This window comes from Giraffa tippelskirchi, chromosome 14 (genome assembly GCF_054371585.1).
Source record: "Giraffa tippelskirchi isolate mGirTip1 chromosome 14, T2T-mGirTip1v1.2.pri, whole genome shotgun sequence".
In the NCBI taxonomy this organism is placed as follows: Eukaryota; Metazoa; Chordata; class Mammalia; order Artiodactyla; family Giraffidae; genus Giraffa; species Giraffa tippelskirchi.
In genome coordinates this window covers 43,064,846-43,085,411 of record NC_137288.1, presented here as the reverse complement: position 1 = coordinate 43,085,411, position 20,566 = coordinate 43,064,846, and the positions used below count along the sequence as shown (strand labels likewise).

The following is a 20,566-nucleotide window of genomic DNA, read 5'->3' as shown; positions in this document are numbered from 1 at the left end:
TAGAAGTGTGAAGTTGTGCCAGGTGGTCTCCAAGGAACCTTTTAACTTTCAGATGGAGATATGAGTATCTCACAGGGTGCTTCTTAGGAGTGTTAATTCCTGTCAGAGTAGACAGTGGTGGCTGTTAATGCCGAGGAGAGCAACTGAGTAAAGGGTGCATCTTGTCTTCTCTGTGTCTTCTGCCGTTATCAAGAAGGGTAAGTTGCGCGTGCTACTAGACAGACCCCAACCAAAGAACCATTCAGGTGCCCTTCTTGATCTCTCCTGAGCTGGATGAGGTCCCCGTGGCTGCCATACCAAATTGCCACAACTGGGTGGCTAAAAACAGTTAAATTCTCTCACAGTTCTGGGGGCAGAAGTCTGAAATCAAGGTGTCGGCAGGCCCATACTCGCTCCAGAGGCTCTTGGAGAACCTTTGCCCTTCCGGCCTCCGGTGTCTTTTGCTGGCCTTGGCTATGGCAGCAGAACTCCAGAGTCTGCTTCCATCTTCACCAGCTCTTCTCCGCGTCCTCACCTCTTCTTACAAGGACACCAGGCATGGAATTCGGAGCCCACTGTAGTCCGGTCTGATCTCATCTTGACCCTCAGCTAACATCTGCAAAGACCCTATTTCTGTTTGGTTTTTTTTAACTTTTTATTTTGTAGTGGGGTGTAGCCGATTAACAATGTTGTGATAGTTTCAGGTGAACAGCAAAGGGACTCGGCCGTGCGTACACATGTATCCGTTCTCCCCCAAAGTCTCCTCCCATCCAGCATGCCACGTAACATTAAGCAGTGTTCTTATGCTCTGCAGTAGACAAAAACCCTATCTCTAGATTGGGTCCCATTCCGAGGTTCCAAGCGGACATGAATTTGGGAGGGGAGATACTATTCACCCTACTACAGGGTGTAGGATGAATACTGTGTATGATTTATATTCCTAATACTTTATTTTCTGCCTCTGACTTGAAGAGTAATGAAAAAACGTCATGGTTATTAAAATGAAAAGGGGTTGATTTTGTGTCTCCTGAGACAGGTAACTTAGAATCTGATGATCTGTCAAGACCCCTGTCTTCCCCTTCTCCCCGCTTCTCTCCTCTTTAGGCTCAGAAGTTTCTAGTAGGTGACTCTGTTCTGAGCAACATGTCTTTGATGTGGTGTAGACTGCCATCCTGCTATTTACAGAAGTATCTTCAAGTGACTATCTTCTGAAGCCTTTTGAGGTTTTGCATGTTATGTACATGTTGACTGTTCTTAAGTAAATTCTCCACACTGTGAGCAAATCATAAGTTTATTTCATGTGGAAGTGCAGATTCTAACAGGTGTCAAGTATTCGGCTTTTTTTTTTTTTTATAAAAGTGAACTTGGGCCCCATCTGCAAGAACTTCAAGAGAGTACAGGCATGCCTCATTTAACTTGTTAAAGAATGTGTTTTGCCTGCTGCACCTTTCAAAGGCCATCCTCTGTCTACTTCTTATGGATTTACTGAATAACTAGGCAAAACAGTTGCTAGGGGTTTGGGGGAAATGCCCTTAGAAGAAGTCTGCATATATTCTAGGCAGACACCCACAGAAAAATCTATCAAGTGTAATCTGTAAAGGTCAGAAACCAGCAGGATCTGCCTGAAATGTTAATGTAGGATCAATCATCTAGCAGATTCTCAAACTTGTTTTCATGACGTAGTCTGCAGTTATCTCAAGGGAGGATTCAAATCTCAGGTTCCCAAGATGAAATTTTAATCCATCTTTTTAATAGCTGCAGACACAGGCATGAGATAAGGAGAAAAAGATATCAAATCAAGCAAAAGTGTAGGATGTTGCATCCTCTTAATCTGGTTTCACCTGTTTCAAGGCTACTGAGTGACATCCATTGCTAAGGGGCAGGCTAGGTTACAAAGATGAGAGTCCATAAAACAAGGATGTTGATGTGGTCCCATCTACCACATTTGTGTGCAAATCCGCTTAGAATCAAACCACTTATTTGCAGCCCAAGGTTCTTGATATTTCAGAGGCTATTCAAAGGTTAACTGGTCCAGTATTCAACTAATAAAGGAACTCCCTTTGGCCTCCCTGAAGTCCAAGCTCCTCTACTTGAATAGCTCCAGTGGTAGGAGCCTTACTGTCATCACAGAATCCATAATTGAACTGTTATTTCTTTGTTTTGTCTTGGTTTGATCTGAAATCTGTCTCCCTATGTTGGGAAAGATTGAAGGCAGGAGGAGAAGGGGACGACAGAGGATGAGATGGTTAGATGGCATCACCTACTCAATGGACATGAGTTTGGGTAGACTCTGGGAGTCGGTGATGGACAGGGAGGCCTGGTGTGCTGCGGTTCATGGGGTCGCAAAGAGTCGGACACAACTGAGCGACTGAACTGAACTGAACTGTCTCCCCATAATTTAATATTTGGGAACTACCTTTGTTCTCCAAAGTTAAGTGATAACAGCAGTTTGTTGAGCGATGACTGTAACAGGGACTAGACCAAGCTCGGCATTCTCCCTCTGCTATCTAAACCATCACCCTCACAGCAGCCTTAGGAGAGAAAGCAGCTGGGAGTAGCTGGCTGTTAACCATGTCCATTTCTTCTTGGGCTTAACCACATTTCTTAGTCTCCTGTCACTGAATGTGACCTTGTGTCAGGTCTGGCCAATCATGTGCAGGCAGAAGTGATGTGTCACCTGTCAGAGCTGGCTCCTGACAGCCTGCTGTGTGTGACCTGCTTGCTCTTTTCCTTTCTATCAAGACCCTGCAAGGCTCGTGACGTTGGCAGAGCCACCACATGGAAGGAGCAGTGGTCACTGAATTGTGGCCAATTGGAGCAAAGCTACTTGCTAATCAAAGATACCTATTTTATTTATTTACTTGGCCACACCATGTGGAGTTCTGGATCTTAGTTACCTGACCAGGGATTGAACTCCTGCCCCCTATAGTAGAAGCTCAGAGTCTTAACCACTGGACCACCAAGGAAGTCCCGAGAACATCCGTTTTAGACTATACGCAACTGAGAAATAAACATCTAATGTGTAAATCACTAACATGATGTAACTATCATAGCAGTTAATTGCTAATAACTATATCTGTAATATGGGCTTCCCAGGTGGAGCTAGTGGTAAAGAACCAGCCTGTCAATGCAGGAGACATAAGAGACGCAGGTTCAGTCCCTGGGTGGGGAAGATCCCCTGGAGGAGGGCATGGCAACCCACTCCAGTACTCTTGCCTGGAGAATCCCATGAACAGAGGAGCCTGGTTGTTGTGTTGTGTTTCAGTTTGTTTTTCTAGTGCTCTGGAGCTCTTCCCAGCATTTTAAATATGTAGTGATAGCTACTATATCGTATCCTGCACATGGTGTGTCCCTTCTGTTAGCTGAAGCGTCCCCGTTCTTCCCATTCTCACCACGTAGATTCTAGATGTCTCAGAATTTTATTTGTTCTCATCACATTCTTCTCTGCTAAAGGCCACATTAAAATGTGGTTTTCTGTCCTAAATGCAATACAGCAGAAGGGGCTGGGGATTCAGAGGATAGTAGGGCCATTCATTTGCGTGAATTCAGATGGTGGTCGTGTGAACGTATGGTTGACAAACAGCTCAGGGCTTTTTCAGCCTCTCGATTCATCCCCAGGTCGGGAAGATCCCCTGAAGGAGGGCATGGCCCCCGCTCCAGTATTTTTGCCTGGAGAATTCTGTGGACAGAGGAGCCTGGTGGGCTACAGTCCATGGGCCGCAAAGAGTCAGACACGACTGAAGTGACTTAGGCACTCAGAGTAGCCAGTGGTCCAGCAGCACCCTCTTCACCTAGCAACTTGTCAGAAAAGCAGGCTTTCAAGCCCCCACTGCAAACCTACTGAGTCAGAACCTGCCGTTTAGAGAGAACCCCAGGTGTGTCCCCTCCTCACTGCAGTTGGGGAAGCACCTGGCTGTCAGTTGCCTCTATGAACCTGAAGAGAACCTTCCTATGCTCTGCTTGCCTCGTGTTGTTAGTTTTGGCCTGTTCTAGCTGGTCTTGCGGAGAAGGCAATGGCACCCCACTCCAGTACTCTTGCCTGGAAAATCCCATGGATGGAGGAGCCTGGTAGGCTACAGTCCATGGGGTCGCTAAGAGTCGGACATGACTGAGCAACTTCACTTTCACTTTTCACTTTCATGCATTGGAGAAGGAAATGGCAACCCACTCCAGTGTTCTTGCCTGGAGAATCCCAGGGACGGCGGAGCCTGGTGGGCTGCCGTCTATGGGGTCGCACAGAGTCGGACACGACTGAGGTGACTTAGCAGCAGCCGCAGCTGGTCTTGATCATTTAGATTTTGATTCTGTCACTCAATGAGGACATTTCAGTTCAAGTGACTCAATCCACTGTGCAACCCATTATCCTGTTCAGCCTTGTGTCACCTATACGTTGCATCAGCGTGCCTTCTGTGTTCATTCTATCTGCCCAGAAGTGTGTTGAACAAGACAGGGCTGGCTGTGAGACCATGAAGCATGTTGCCACCCTCAAGCATCAGTCTATTTTCTTTATTTTTATTTTTTTGGCTGCACTAAGTCCTTGTTGGCTGTACAGGCTTTCTCCAGTTGCGGCGAGTGGAAGTTACTCTCTAGTTTCAGTGCACAGGCATCTCATTGTGGAGGCTTCTCTTGGTGCCGAGCTTGGGTTCTAGGATGTACGGAGTCAGTAGTTGTGGCTCGCAGGCTTAATTGCCCTGTGGCATGTAAAATCTTACCAGATCTTACCAGGATGTTCCCCCGCACCACAATCAGATGCTTAACCACTGGACCGCCAGGGAAGCCCCTGCTGTTGCTTTTTGGTAGAAGTGGTCATCTGGCTCTGGTGAGATGATCTGAAGTGGTACCTTTCTGTTTGTGTGAGAAATATGGGCTTAAGTGATGCTAACTAATATGCCCCAGGGCTGTTTACTCCAGTAACAACCCAGATGAAGTAAAGGATAGATTCAAAGGGCAGGATCACTTCTAGGGTCACAAGGTACAGAGAAATGTTCAAAGCATATGCATTCATGGGCTTTAATCAAAGCTTACGGGAAACACCAGAATACCACACACCTGCGGCCAGGCTTCTGGGAGAACGAAAAGTCCTCACCATACAGCACAACCTCCAGCAGTCCTGTCGTCGTGTCCCCTCGACGTCAGCATCCCTTTCTCGGGAATCTCAGTCCCTGCCTCTCCTGCTGACTTTCTGCTGCTGTCTTGCTCTCTGTTTCCTGCAAATGTGTCCTCCCTGCACACGTGTGCGTCTGTGTGTCACATTCAAACCACCCAAGAGAGAGGAAGCACATGGGTGGATTAAATAAATGCTCTTCCTTTTGGACGTTCATACCTTTTGGATAATGATTCTGTGCTAAACTATCCCACAGGTGACTGGCCAGCCTATAGATGGTTGCTCTGGGGTAAGGGCTGGTCCCTGGGTCAGAAAGCTGGGCACAGGTGTAAAGCAAGACAAGAGCATGAGTAAGCACCATTGGCAGTGTTGTTTACAGGAAGGCTTTAGCATAGTGGGCATGCTATACCCTTGCCGCTCAAACTGTGGTCCTGGGACCTGCAGCACAGGCCTCATCAGGAGATTGTTAGATGCAGGACCTTGGCCCCACCCCAGAGCTGCTCAGTCAGAATCTGTGTTTTAACAAGATGCCCAGGGGATTTATATGTGTGTCACATAAGTTTCAGAAGCACTGCTCTACCTATCGCTGCCTTCATTGATCTTTGGTAAATTTGGACTTTTCTGAATACTAGGTTTGCTTAGGGGGCTTCCCAGGTGGCACTAGTGGTAGAGAACCTGCTTGCCAATGCAGGACACAGTTTCGATCCCTGAGTCAGGAAGATCCCCTGGAGAAGGGCATGGCAACCCACTCCAGTGTTCTTGCCTGGAGAATCCCATGGACAGAAGAGCCTGATGGGTTACAGTCCATAGGGTCATGAAGAGTCGGTCACAAAGAGTCGGACACGACTGGAGCAACTTAGCACGCATGCATGCAGGTTTGCTTAAAACTGGCCACCCCTGTGGGTCAGATCAGATCCAAGATTAGGATTTTAAAGATGTACTGAGCCTTAGCCATGCAGTCAGATTTCAGGATGATAAACTGAAACCCTTGAGAGATTAGTTTGCCTGAGGGCACAGTACTAGAATGAACTTAATGATGCACAATTGTCTAGAAACACAGGTAATATTTTTAAAAATTATCTTCTTATGCAACCTAGCAATCACTGAGCCAGTTTCTGATCCAGATAAACATGAGAACAGGGCCTAAACTTATTAAAGCAATGGACAAATTACCTGACTGCGTACAGGAACTGCATTCAGAGGGGTGAGTGCTGTGGAGGATTGGAGAGAAGTTGGAAGGATTGTCTGCCAAAGAGAAACATCACCCTGCTTCCAGTTACAGGGGCCAACACTTGTCTTGGAGAGTCACTCTATCTGGTCTTACCCTCTCAGGAGAGATTATTAACATCTATCCCATTTCTAAGCAAATTCTCCCACATCTTTTATATTTTAAACTTCCATTTTGATTTGCATAAGGGTGCCTTTGATCTAAATGGACACCTTGATAATAAAAGCACTTGTAGTGGTGGCATTGGTAGCAATAATAGTACAGCATTTCAGATCTACTATATGAATGAGATATTGTACATTGCACTGATAGTATGACTCGAACAACAATGTACCATTGGAATCCTGTTTTCCCTGGTGACTTTTCCACTCATAAATAGATCTTATGGTCTAAAATACTTTTCTTAGGTTTTGTAGTGGTCACTGTTCATTCAATATTTAGCTATGGAAGACTTCCCTGGTGGCCCAATGGTTAAGAATCTGCCTGCCAATTCAGGAGAGACATGGGTTCGATCCCTGGTCCGGGAAGATTCCACATGCTGTGCGGCAACTAAGCCCTTGTGCCACAACTACTGAGGCCCACCTACCCTAGAGCCCATTGCTCAGCAACAAGAGAAGCCACTGCAATGAGAAGCTCATGCACCGTGACTAGAGAGTAGCCCACACACAGCAATGAAGACCCAGCACGGCCATAAATAAATAAATTTAGCTACAGAATATCCCCTTTGCAGAGCTTTTGAGGGGATGGAATTATACACATGAGCAGGCTAAGGGATATTAGAGAGCCTGGAACAGGCACCTCATTTTACAGATAAGAATAATGTCGATAAATGGTCAGTAGCAAAACAGACAACTGGTGCCCAGGGGGACAAAGGTTTGAATCATCCATCAAATTGGTAGAGTGTCCCCTTTGGCCATGAGCTTGGCCTTGGGAGCCTGAGAGCCTGACATCTGGGCATTTGTTTGAGCTGCCTGGCAAAATACTTAACCCCAACCCCCAGCAACAGTCTTAGCTGTGGCTCTTGCTTCCAAGTGTACAGGTGTCTTGGTTGTAGGTTGGATACACTCCAACACACTCCACCATTTCCACTCAACATGTAGTTGCTGCTCCTGTCTATGGATTTCTTGCATTCACTGGTTTTGCCAAACATCCAGCAGACATTTATTTGGTGCCTACTGTGTACCAGACACTACATCTCATACAGTAGGATTCTAGGATGAAGGAGACACACGCTCTGCCCCCACAGCTCCCTGCATAGGTGAGACATATGGGAGGCGCGTGGCTGGAACACAGTGTGGCGAGGGCGAAGGGTGAACCCAGTGCAGTGGGAGGGCTTTCATTCTTGTTTGTATCAACTCTTACTTATTTCTTTCACTTTCTGTCTTTACTTTCAGTTTCTTTTCCTTCTTGAAAACAAATAAATATCAAATAGCTCAAGAATAGTAATTTGTTTTTGTTATTGTTTAGTTGCTCAGTTGTGTCCAACTCTTCGTGACCCCATGGACTGTAGTCCTCCAGGCTCCTCTGTCCATGGAATTCTCTAGGCAAGAATACTGGATGGGTTGCCATTTCCTTCCCCAGGGAATTTTCCTGACCCAGGAATAGTGATACCCAGTTTTATTTTATCGCATGTCCTTGTCCCCAAGCAAGGTGATGGGTACACAGAGGTGAACTATATCCTTGACAGGTGACAAAGTTATCATCAAGTAGCTGTGTGGGGTGTGTTCAGTACTGGGATGGAAGGCGTGCAAGGCCCTGCAGGGTGCACAGGAAGGGGGCCTGCTCCAGGAGAGACTTGGGAAATTTAGGAGCTGCCTAGGAGTTCCCTAGTGGCTCAGATGGTAAAGAATCTGCCTGCAGTGCAGGAGATCCGGGTTTGATCCCTGGGTCGGGAAGATCCCCTGGAGGAGGAAATGGCAATCCACTCCCCCCACTCCCGTATTCTTGCCTGGAGAATCCCAAGGACAGAGGAGGCTGGCAGACTATAGGCCATGGGGTCACAAAGAGTCGGAGACAACTGGGTGTCTAACACTTTCACTTTCACTTTACCTAGACTCCTAGGAGAAAGAAGGTTGTCCAGGCAAAAGGCAAAGGTCCATGATGTATCTTTATTTGAGGACTTACTCATTTCCTGAGGCTGGAGCACATCGGGAGAAAGTGCAGATGGACAGCTTTCGTAAGCCATCTGAGGAGCATGGGATCAACCCTCCAGTGGTCGCACAGGGCACACAGCCCAGACGCTCTTGCCTCTGTAAATGATACACATGATAGACCCCCTTTAAATGATGAAACATTGATGGTAGCCACGCAGGCTTTCTGAGAGGTAAGGCCTGCTGGAATTGAAGCATGAGAGAGCCTCAGCGTTCACACAGTCTCCGCCTTTGCCCACCATTCACACCCACACACCGGTCACGGCCATCCATGGGCTTCAGTCTTTCACATGTGGCGGGACTAAGGATAAAGCATCTCACGGCCGCCCTGCCCACCTGCCTGCCTGGCACCACCACCGAGCGAGCAGCTGGGGGTGAGTCACCGCCCAGCCGCCTGAGCCCCTGCCACGTCAGACCCTGGAGCCTCTTTCTGGGGGCTCCTCTGCCCCACGCCCACCCTCCTCCTCCATGGCGGTACCGGTGGGGATGCCTGAGGACACAGCTCCGGGTTGTCTGCACACGGCCGCATGTGCAGTGGGTCCACTGGGGCCCCACGTGACTTGTGCGTGGGAACAGGGTGCCCATTTGCTGCAGCCTCGCTTGAAGGGGAAGCCCAGGTCTGGTTTTAGAGGTATGAAGGTGGAGGGAGGGCTTGTCAGCCATGGTGAGACTGAGGGGGTGGGGCTCAGCAAAAGCAGAGGTCCCTTCGCCAGGCTCTGGGATCAGGGGAGCTTCCTGGCTGCCTGCCCAGTAGCCTGAGCCTGGGGGAGGAAGTGCCTACAGATGCTGTCATTAGGGACTTGATCTCTCTCTCTTATTTTTTTAGCTCCCCTGGAATGGAATTTCTGGAAGTCAGCAGGAGCAATCTGGCTGGGCGGGGCCGGGGGGCGGTTCTCCTGACTTGGCGGCAGCACTCACCACCTCTGAGTCACGGGCACGGTTCCAGGCTCTTCCTGCGCGGGCTTAGGTGGGTCCTCTGAGTACAGAACCCTCTTATGTCACTTCCTCGAAGCCACTGCCAGCAGGTCGCTTGTGCCATTTAAGCCACGGACTCTGGCTAAGCGCTTCCAGGCGTGTTCTGTAACGGAAGCCTGGCTCCTCTCCTCTCGCTTGTTGCCCCTTCTCCTCCTCCTGTCGGGGGGTCATGTGGAGTCCCAGCCTTTTCTCCCTCACGGGGTTGGACGTTGTCTCTCAGACTTGAGAGAAGGGAAGGAAGCTCTGTGTTTTCCCCTCTCAGCGCCCTGTTGTCCTGGGAGGGACACCTCTAGCTGCACAGTCACGATGGGTGGACCTGTCTTACTTCTAGACCCTTTGATCCATAACTGGAGACCCTGGGCTCCCACTAGAGGCTCATTAACCAACTCCAGGCTCCCTGGTCACTCTTTTGGAAGGAGTGGGGCGGGGTGACTCGTTCACGGCCTAGAAGCCTAGTCTGTCCACTGTAGGGGGGCTTTGAGAGAAGAAATCCCTCCCAGATACCACAGTAGGCTGCTGACTGAGCCCCAAGAGGGTTATGTGAGGTCAGATGTGCATTTTTGGGTGCCAGGGGCGAGGGAGATGAGTACCCTGAGATCCAGGCAGCCCTGCTGGTGGTGCCCACACCATCCAGGCTGGAAGGGAAGCCCTGAATTACAAAGAGAGCCAGGAGGTTGTGGTGGAGGCGGGGGGGAGGTAGCGGGGAGAGGTGGCGGGGAGTGATGCTGGTGGAGGGACTCACAGACCACGTGTCAGAGGCTCCGAAACACAGAGGACAGGAGGGTAAAGGCACTGGTTCTGCGCCTCAGTGTGGGACAGGAAGTACTCCCAGGAAGGTCTCCAAGTAGAGCATCCATTGAGATGGGCAGAGGGAAGGTCACTGTGGTCCCACAGTGCCGTGTCTCCTACTTAAAATCAGGATCAGTGGTTTGACATGGAGGACGGGGCTACTGCCTACAGAGTGAGAGCCTGAGGGTCCCCACAGGGTCGGCCTCCAGGTCAAGCTCATGCTACATTTCCTGGCTGCCCATGATTCTCAAACTCACTTACCTGGATGGCAGAGAGGCCAGAGGACCGAGAGCCGAAAGAGTCATGGGGAGGGTAAGAGTGAGGATGGGGCGGCAGATGCCCCTGCCCTCCTAAGCCCTCAGTGACCAAGCAGCCTATACCCCTCTCCAGCTCTCCTCTCCAGCCTCTGCGGGTCCATCCATGCAGGGGTGGGACGGGAGGTGCCTACCTTTTGCAGGATCACTGTTTGTCTAATATGAAGATACCCAGAGCCAGCCTGGGACGTGTGAGAAGCTTAGGAGATTAACTGGTAAGCGAACAAGCAGACTTCCCACTCAATCTGACGTCCCATACATATTTCCTTCTGACCCAGGGCAACCTCAGCCTCAAGAATCGCAGCTGGAGGAAAGTTTGATGGAAAAGAATTTGTGAAATCTTCTCCAGCAGGAAGCGTGGACTTTGTGGTGCTGTCTTTGCACCTCGGTCCGGAAATGTGCGCCGGAAAAGGTTAGAGTCTGGGGCTTGTTGCCTCTGTGCTGGCCCTCTGCAAGCCCCCTGTGTATACCACCAAGCCACTTCAGGGTCTAAGTAAACAAGATCAAGTGTGCTATATGAAGCAGAAGCATGGGAGTATCTTTTCATCCTGGATTGAACAATTTCAAACTTTCTTCTGATGTTTTTTCAGGGGAGGGGTGGAAGAGGGTCTTAACTCTTAATAAAAAAAGTCAGAAATACTCAACATCTCCTGGAGATCTGAAGCCTCTGGACCTGGAGGCTTTCAGCACTGAGAGTTGACTATAAACACCAGTGTGGCCAAAACCTACAACCGAGTGCTGTTACTGGAAAGTGAGTGGATGGATGATTTTTTTTAATTCAGCAAATAACATGGCTTCCCTGTATCTTTACTTCTCACGAGTGCTGGCTTTGCCAAGCTGGTCAGTCTCTTTTATAGATAAATATGTGCCTGTTTTATTAAAACAAAAGCCTCTTAAATGCAGATGATACGCTTCCTGCTTGCTAGTCCTCACAGATTCCTTGTTGCAACCCAAGCGGGCGTGTTACTTTGATAGTCTATGAAATAACCTTCCCTTTGCCTGGGGATATTTATAACAAAACATGCAGAATTATTGCACCATAAAGCCTGCTTCACTGATTCTTGCTGATTAAAAACTTTTTTTTTTTAAAGACTAATGTAATAAAAACCAAAGACCTAGCAGCTGGAGCTCTGAGGACAGCCCAAGTGGAGCCAGCAGCTCACCCTCAGCCCTTTGATTCAAACCCCGGACCCAGGAAGCCAGGCCAGCACCGCGGCCCCTTCCCAGAGGCGCTTCATGCATCACCGATCTTCCCGCCCCAAGTCCAGGCCAAGAATGAATGGCCTGGGAGGGACAGGCTTGTCTTTCTGCCACGCTGGAGGCCAGTGCCAAGTTTTTCTTGAAGAAAAACGAAGGCAGAGCAATCCCGGGCATTAAGCAAGGCCAGTGTATCTCACCCTGTGCCCTGGCAGGCAGGTCCAACAGGACAAAGGCATTTTTAATTGATGCTAGAAACTTGCAAGCATAAGAAGTTGGCAGGAACTAACACAACCCTTTCTTCCTCCTTCCAAGGTGCCCATTTGCTGAATACATCCTCAAGGGCACTGTTAACTGGTGTGAAATCAGATCCAATGGGTTTTTTTCCCTTGGCTGTTGGCCAGAGTCAAACTGGTTTCGTCAGACTCTGAATGTCGACATTACCTGCGTTAATTGGTGTGTTCAGAGTTAATTCTCACTTTCTCTGGGTGCCACGAGGAGCTTCCCCATAACCTCTTCCATTGGTTTGGGGCCGGAACCGGCACCACCCCACTCTCTTCTCTCACTTCCCCTCACCCTTCTTCAGCCCCTCCCCTGGCCACCTACGCATTCACACATACAGAATCCTTAAAACATCAGAGTCAGCCAAGTTCCCTGATTCTGCCTGCCTGCGTGCATGCTAAGTCACTTCAGTCGTGTCTGTTTGCGACCGCATGGACTGTAGCCCACCAGGCTCCTCTGTCCATGGGGATTCTCCAGGCAAGAATACTGGAGTGGGTTACCATGCCCTCCTCCAGGGGATCTTCCCCATGCTGGGCACTCATGTGCCCAACACTCACTCTATTCTTATTTTTTGTTTTGATATCACTCTAGTTGTTTTATTTTAATATGTTACAATGCTCTGCAGCTAATTATCGTGAATAATTTATTCGTGGTTAATATTTTAGAGTCAAGGAGGAGGATTTACTCTATTACATGATAGTGTCATTTCATAAAACACACAGACAAGCCGTAGAGAGCCTACAAAAGTACGTGGTTTAATGACGAACTGGAGAAAATAAGTCAGTTTAAACCACTGATGTAGATTATTACAATTATATTGTAATTCATCTATATAAATTTTATTGAAGCAACCCTAACAGTAAGAGTGAGCGAAAAGCAAAGCCAAAAAAAAAAAAGCCTATGACTCTACATTAGAGGGCTAGTTTTCCAATACAAATAAGGACAAATTTTACTTTAGCAACAGTCACTTTGAATACAAGGCTGCTGCTCTTACCCTGGGGGTCCCCCTGTGCGTCCTCTTTGGTCTAGCTCCTTTTCTCTCCCCTCAGAAACGATCGGTCATCCTGAACTGTGTGTTCACCATTCCCTTGCTTTTCTTTATGTTTTCATGTATAGTGAATATCTCTAACTAGAATCTTCAGTTGGCATGTTTCTGGACTTTACATGGTGGGATAATATTCTTCTGTGGCTTTATTTCTGACAACATCAGTCTCCCAAGAAGCATCACTTTGGCTGCAGCTGTGAATCATTCAGCGTCACTTCTGCACTGAGTCCCATCGTATGTTGATACTGAGTCCAATAGATACTTAGGTTGTTTTCACTTTTTTTTTTTTTTTTACTATTTCAGACTTTCCTGCTGTGCTATATTCTAGATATGTCTCCTTATTCAGCACTTGCTCTGGAAGTAAAAAGACTGGTTCTAGACGGTGCACATCTTCAGTTTTCCAAAGTGGTTAGTTCAGGTTCCACTCGGCTTCAGTATAGTAAGTGTACCGTTCGTTTCCTTACAACCTTGCTGTTGTTTTTGATCTTTGCCAATCCAGTGAGCAGAAAATGATGGCTCAGTGTGGTTTCAATTTGAAATCCCCATTGGTTAATGAGGATAGATATCTTTTAATTTTGCCAATTAGCCAGTGTGAAGCACCTATTCAAATATTTTGCCTGTTTTTTTTTTTTAATGGATTTATAGGTATTCTTCATATATTTTGGATATTAATCCTTAGTTATGTGTGTAACAAATTTATACTCTCAGTTTTGACTTATTATTTCACTCTCTTTGTGGAGTCTTTGATCTATAGAAGTTGTTAATTTTAACAGGAAGTTCTTTAATCTTTCCCTTTAGAATTTGTATAACTGTGTCTGGTTTCAGGAACCCTTTTCTACTACATACAATTTCGTAGTCTCCTAAGCTGTCTTTTAAAAGCTTTGTGGTCTTATCTTTTGTATTTAGCGCTTTAGCCCACTTGAAATTCTTTTTTTTTTTAATGGTATAAGTTTCAGGGTCCAATAAAAAATTTCTATCCATATGGATAAGCCATTATTCCACCAATTTATTGATAGTCTGTTCTTTCCATTGATGTGTAATGCTGCCAATTTCATATCAATATTAGTCTCTTTGAGGCTTTCAATTCTATTGTCAATTTCTCTATCTCTGCACTGTTTTATTTATTATGGCTTAAAATCAATATCGATACCTAAGAATGCCAGTTCCACACTCCTCCCCCATTCTTTTTCAATAGTGTCTTGGATTCTAGACTGTTCTCGTCTCTTTACACTTCCATATTAATTTTAGAATCAGTTCATCAAGTTCCACAAAAATGCTCCTGTATTTGACTGGATCTGAACTTGGTAGATGAATTTGGGAAAAATTGATACCTGTTGATGAAAAGATTTCAATACTACTGTCAGGTGTATTTTTAAAACAAGCTTTCTAGCATAGTCTGTCTTTACTCATATTTATTTTTTATTTATTTATTTTCATCTTAGTTTGGCCATGCCCCATGGCACGCAGGATCTTAGTTCCTGACCAGGGATCGAACTCCTGTCCCCTGCAGTGGGGGCACAGAGTCTTAACCACTGGATCACCAGGGAAGTCCCTTTACTCGTATCTTAAATTTCTTATTTTATCTTTTAAAACACATCTGTATCTGATCATTCCATGGGTTTGATTCTTCTGTGTGTATGTGTTTTTTTCTCCTGCTTGTACCCTCTCACGCTTTGTTTCCTTATGTATTCTGTGATTCTTGACTTCAAGCTGATACCTGCGGGAATGATTTGAGGCTTCATTGATGAGTTTCTCTTGGGAAGATCTGTGTTTGCCTCTTTCAGGCATCTGGAGCAACTCCTGTCATAGACATCTGTACACTAAATATTCAAATTGAAGTTTTTCCTTCCTCCTCCATTCTATGTTCACAGAGGCAAATCTCTTGCACCCCCTTGGAGGGAATAGATGAATCTATTTCTCAGTTCACACTTACATGGAAGATATAACCCACTGGGGTTCTAACTTTTTGTAGGGGTTCTTCTATTAGACTCCCCTCCTTGATTAAGCCCTGTTGCCTCACCCAACAAAGCTGTGAACACCAATATTCAAGTTCACTGTTGCAGCAAATGTCATCAAGGAGAAAGCTGGCTTTGGAATTCCATTCATGTCTCTGGTTTTTCACTGTCACTTAATTTTTAGTCTCCTGCCATTTTTTTGGCCAAACTCAGCAATGCTTTTTATAGATCAGCATTGTTCATCATTTCCCACAGGAGGGTAGGCCAGTGTATCTTTTCCAGAAGCAGCAGTCCTCCCAAGAGTTACTACTCCAGTTCCTATTCCTGGAGTGCTGATTTTTGTTAGACAAAGTTTTCGGAGTTTCTAACTTCAATTGAGCAAGCCTACCTGGATGCTGTGCAGTCTGTGTCTCCATCTCTTTTAGATGTACTTTTCCTCTTGACCTTGACCCCGACCCTCTGCTTTCAGAGGCTCCTTTGCGTCCTATGTTACAAAATACAGTGAGACCACCAGGTATGAGTTCTCTTGTACTCCCTCTTTTCTGTTTTCCAATACCTCTTTTTTAAAAAGAAAAAATATTCATTGTATTTATTTGGCTGCATCAGGTCTTAGTTGTGGCATGCGGGATCTTCATTATTGCAGTGAGTGAGTTTTGGCACTCAGGCTTCTCTCTAGATGTGGCATGCGGGCTTAGCTGCCCCTCAGCATGTGGGATCTTAGTTCCCTGACCAGGGATCGAACCCTGTCCCCTGCATTCGAAAGTGGATTCCTAACCACTGGACCACCAGGGAAGTCCCTCCAATTCATCCCTATTTATTCTTCCATTAAGGCCAGCTCCTCCATCCTTGCTATGCATGCTGTCTTTGTAGCAGGAATTGCTCCTTTCTCATACGCTCCCTCTGCATCTTCGGCAGTCATATTATTGCACATCTTCTAAGGCTGAATATGGTACTTTCTCTTCTGTGATGCCTTCTGAGGTGTCCCTTTCCTTTTCATCCCAAATTTCCTCTCTGATCCCCAACAGCACTTTACTGCTAAATGAATACAGGGCTCACACTGCCATGCAACATTACTACTTGTGTAACTGTCACCTCTCCTACTCAGTTGTGGGTTTCTTAGAGAAAGCACTGTTTTTCATTTTATCCTTATTATGCTTACTGTGCTGAGCACAACATTTTGCAGATATTGGCTCCTTGTCCCTGAACTAATGAGTCCCTTCTTGCCTTCTGTAGAAATCAGCTTTTCCAGTGATCTCTCTTCCTGGAGATGGAGACATCTCTAGATCCTTCTCTTCTCTAGTCTGACACACTCAAGACTTGGAAGGGAAAGAAAAATCTCTTGCCTTGGTCCTGTGTTCCCTTTTTATCTTTTCTCTTCTAAATATCTTGAACACAGGGTCTATGATTTCTGTCTTCTTTCTTTGCCCTGAGTCTTTCTTTAACCATCTGTAATCTGACCTCCACCCTCATCTCTCTATTGAGATCACGCTCTTAAAAATGAAAGTTTGCCTTCTGTCACTGGCACATCCTCCCCTCAGCTCCCTGTAAGGATTCCGAGCTTGCCTGCTGGTAAGTATCCTCTGCCCCTACAGTGCCTGGTGCTGTCTCTGCCCTGTGACCGCTCCACTCAAGCCTCTTCTCGGCCCACAGCTCCCCTTTGTCTTGGGGTTCCCCTGCCTTTGGGACTTCAACCTTAATTAATGGGTCTGCTTTTCACATCTTGATTCTCCATCAAATCTCTTCCAGATCTAAAATCTTGCATCCATAACTTCCAGACATTTTGTTCCAGTGCTCACGATGGCTCTCTTTTCTAAATTTTTAACATTCATCTCTTCCATCATCTCCCAGGTCATTTAGGGTCATAAAAATTTCAATTTAGCTTCTTTCCTCCCACTTTCTTTTTCCTCTCTCCTCTCTCCCTCACCTCCCATCAAGTTGGTTCAGCCATCACAGCATCTCTATCCCTTCTGGTTGGCATGATTGCCATGACTCTGGTTTAGGGTTTCCCCCTCTGGACCAGTGTGTCAGGCTCTGCTTTAGCCCCTTTCCTTCCTTAGCCATGTTGCCTAGTCTTCCAGAAATCCTCCCATCCCAGGATATGATGGAGGGCTCTCAAAAAAAGAGTGTGGATTTTAGAATCAGACAAACCGGAATCTGAAGCCCAAATCCACTGTTAGTGACTGGGGAGTGCCAGTTTCCTCAGATGCTATGAGAGTTGAACTTTGGTGAGTATTAAGTGAGAAGATATAATAAAGTTACCTTCCATATTAAAAAAATATTAACAGATGAATAAGCAGTTTCGGAGCTGTTAAGTAACTTTCCCAAGGTCACAGAAATACAGTCTATAAAGCAGAATACAGTCTATAAAGAGATTTTTCACATATCTCACAGATTAAGGTGAGCATGAGCCTTTAATTGGCCTATATTATTGAGTCCATATGCCTAAGGTCTAGAAACAAATTCTGGATTCATCTGGTTTTTCAGGATCCAAGAAAACACACTGACTGTGTAGGGCTGGAGCAGGTCCACACTGATGTCAGGGGCCGAGGCCAGGGATGGAAGACAAGGTCATGTGGTCAGTGTGAAGGGCAGCATGCGGACACTGGGAGGTGAGGGGGCAGGAGCTCGTGACCAAAGGACCCCTGCCCAGCACGACTGTCACTGGAAAATGAGAAAGGATGTGGAGCTCATTGTGTATTTTTATGATGTTCAGTGAATTTAATCCTTTTCTGCCTAGGGCAATTCACTCTTCATAGGGGTCTTGGGGATTTGGCCAATTGTGAGGATGTCTGTGGTGATATTAAAGCTCATTTTATGAGGTTGGCAGCCATTACTTTCAAATCATAAATTTCATCCTTTAAAACAATGAGAATGACCGCTTTGAAAAATTCCATTTGATGATAGAAAGTACAGTCACAAGGAAAACAAACAAACAAAAACCCTCAGAATCCCTCCTCCTGGTCTCAGACCTGGCTGGGAATGGGGTCAGGCGTCTGGGCCATGTGAGGGGCCGGGGCCTCCCCCGACCCAAGCCTCTGTGACCGATGCTGTGGTAAAGCCAGGGAAAGACCCAGGAGCGTGTACTCAGAAAGAAGGGAGAGGGAAGGAAGGGGAAGGCTCCTTACTCCACCTCCCTTGGTTGACTGCCTGGGGTCGTGTGTCTGGCTTCCTCAACATGGTGGCAGCATGCTCTTGACTTGTCCCCTCCTAAGCCTGGGAGCTGTGCCTTTTCCATTTGCTCACATCCCTAGAGCAGTGGCTTGAGGGAGCCACTCCCGTGTGCATGCTATGAGTGCTAAAGCTCTTCAGTCATGTCAGACTCTTCACAACCCCATGGACTGTAGCCTGCCAGGCTCCTCTGTCCATGGGATTCTCCAGGCAAGAATACTGGAGTGGGTTGCCACACCCACCTCCGGGGAATCTTCCCCACCCAGGGATCGAACCTGCATCTCTTAGGTCTCCTGCATTGGCAGGCTGGTTCTTTACCAGTAGCGCCAACTTGGAAGCCCGTAGTTACTCCCTTAGAACTCCTTGAATAAAAGCATTTTGTGGTGAATTCTGTTTTGGAAAAGCTTCGTGTTATTCTCTCCTTCTGCAGGTTCAGTGACTACCTTCAGTTGGAATTAAGACTCTTCGTTAGTGAATAACCTTCAGGGCCCAGGTGACAGTTCTCGGGATGTTCCCGGGGTGTTCCCGGGGCCCATATCTTGCTCTGGAGGAGTTTCAGAGACTCTCACCTCTCTGGAGATTTCCACCGTGTCTGTGGTTTGTGGCAGTCACTCCCTGGCAAGGGCACACTGCAGAAGAGAGGTGAGAGTCTCCTTCCAACCTGCTCACAACCGGGAGTTCCTGGTTGTTCCCTTTACATAATTTCCTTCCCCATTCACTCCTCCCTCTAATCGAAGGAGGAAATCCCCTTTTCTGTGCTGCAGGACACTCTGTGGCTAGTTTAAAAGTAAAATATGGTTTAGGGATGGAAAAGCTTGAAGCTATGTTAGGGGGAGCAGGTTGCATTGTTGCGGCAACTAAAGCCATCGGCTGGTGTGCAGTGGGGCGGGGCTAAGCTCAAGAGCGTCACTGGGAGTCCCACCCCTGGTCATCATCAAAAGTCAAAGGTCACAGGTAAACTCCAGGGCATTGGGTTCACAGCGGCAAACTGGTTCAGCGTGCAGACACTTAAGCTCCCCAACAGGGATCAAACCCGTGCCCCATGCAGTGGAAAGCGCAGAATCTTAACCACTAAACCATCAGGGAAGTCCCTCACTGATCCTTTTAAAATACAATTTCTTTTCTTCTCTCTAACTCTGCTCTCTGCTAGGGATATAGTGAGAGAAGTTCTTAGGGAGTTTCAGAGTTAAATTTGACTGACTTTGATGAAAAACATGTGGCAGGAGACCACTGTGCTCAGAACTCAAGCCTTAGGTGCTGCTGCCCTGTTTTCTGACCCCAGCAGTGAGTTGCCTGCTGCCCGCAGGGGGACCCAGACGGTTTTCTCCACAGCTGTTCCTATCTGGAGAAGGGCGATTCTGGAAAAGTTGTCTCTGAAATGTTTCTGTTAGTTGAATAATTTGTGTATTTAATGGCATATAACATTTTAAACATTGTCAACATCTCATAAAGATTAAAAACTATATTTTAAAATGTTATACTTGAAGAAAAACTACAGGCACACCTTGGAGATCTTGTAAATTTGGTTCCAGACACCACAATAAAGCGAATATTGCAATAAAGCAAGTCATACAATTTTTCTGGTCTCCCAGTGCATATAAAGTTATGATTACACTACACTGTAGTCTATTAAGTGTGCAATAGTGTTATGTCTAAAAAAGAATGTACATATCTTAATTACAAATTCTTTTATTACTAAAAAATGCTGACTATCACCTGACAACACAGGATTGCCACAAGCTTTCAATAAGCAAAAAAAAAAAAATGAAAAAACCCATATTATCTGTGAGGCAAAATAAAATGAAACCTAACAAAATGAAGGTGTGCCTATAAAGTAGCAATAATACAACGACATACAAGCACAAGGCTTTTCCTGGCCAAGGCTGGAAACTGTCAGCTGGTGGAGCTGAATGCCACACCTCCAGCCAGCTGCCCAGGGCTGCAGCCTGGGCGTCACCCCGGGCCTTCACATGCAGGATGGTGGACTTGGAGTAATACACTCTCGCTGCTGTCTTGAAATTCCCGACACCCTGTAAACAAGGGGCCTTCCATCTTCATTTTGCGCTGGGCCCCTAACTATGTGGCTGGGCCTGCCTCACTTGTTCCCCATCCCGGCAGAATGAAGATTGCTCCTGTAAACTCCCCAGGCCCAGCCCTGCACGCCTCTTGGACCCCTTATCTGCTCTCTGATCAGGGCTCAGGGTGGCTCGTCCCAGGCTCAACACTCCCCGCACGGGCTCGTGCCTCTGACTTTGCTGAGCTGACCCTGGCTGGGGAGGCCTCTCCCTGCTCCTCAAGTATCCGCTTCTGCCTCCTCCCTCCTCGAGCATCCCTCCTCCCTGCCACTGGTCCAGCTCTAGTGCTCACATTGCTATGCAAT

The 20,566-nt window shown here is 46.8% G+C and overlaps 1 protein-coding gene across 4 annotated transcripts in view; it reads left to right on the top strand.

Annotated features, from left to right (window-relative positions):
* The window catches only part of TAF4B (TATA-box binding protein associated factor 4b), a 187,915-nt gene that overhangs the window by 100,906 nt on the left and 66,443 nt on the right, over positions 1–20,566 (top strand). The window contains exons 15-17 of one of the 4 annotated variants that reach the window (XR_014074862.1): positions 8,365–8,487; positions 9,288–9,428; positions 10,818–11,583. The exons of 2 other annotated variants lie outside the window; for them this stretch is intronic. Coding sequence is in view for 1 of the 2 variants with exons in the window: in XM_081562717.1 (XP_081418843.1) it covers positions 9,288–9,428 (141 nt within the window). In the remaining variant the exon portion in view is untranslated. Of the gene's footprint in view, positions 1–8,364; positions 8,488–9,287; positions 9,429–10,817; positions 11,584–20,566 lie in introns of those variants that run through there. One more of the 4 variants, XM_081562717.1, reaches the window with a different exon arrangement.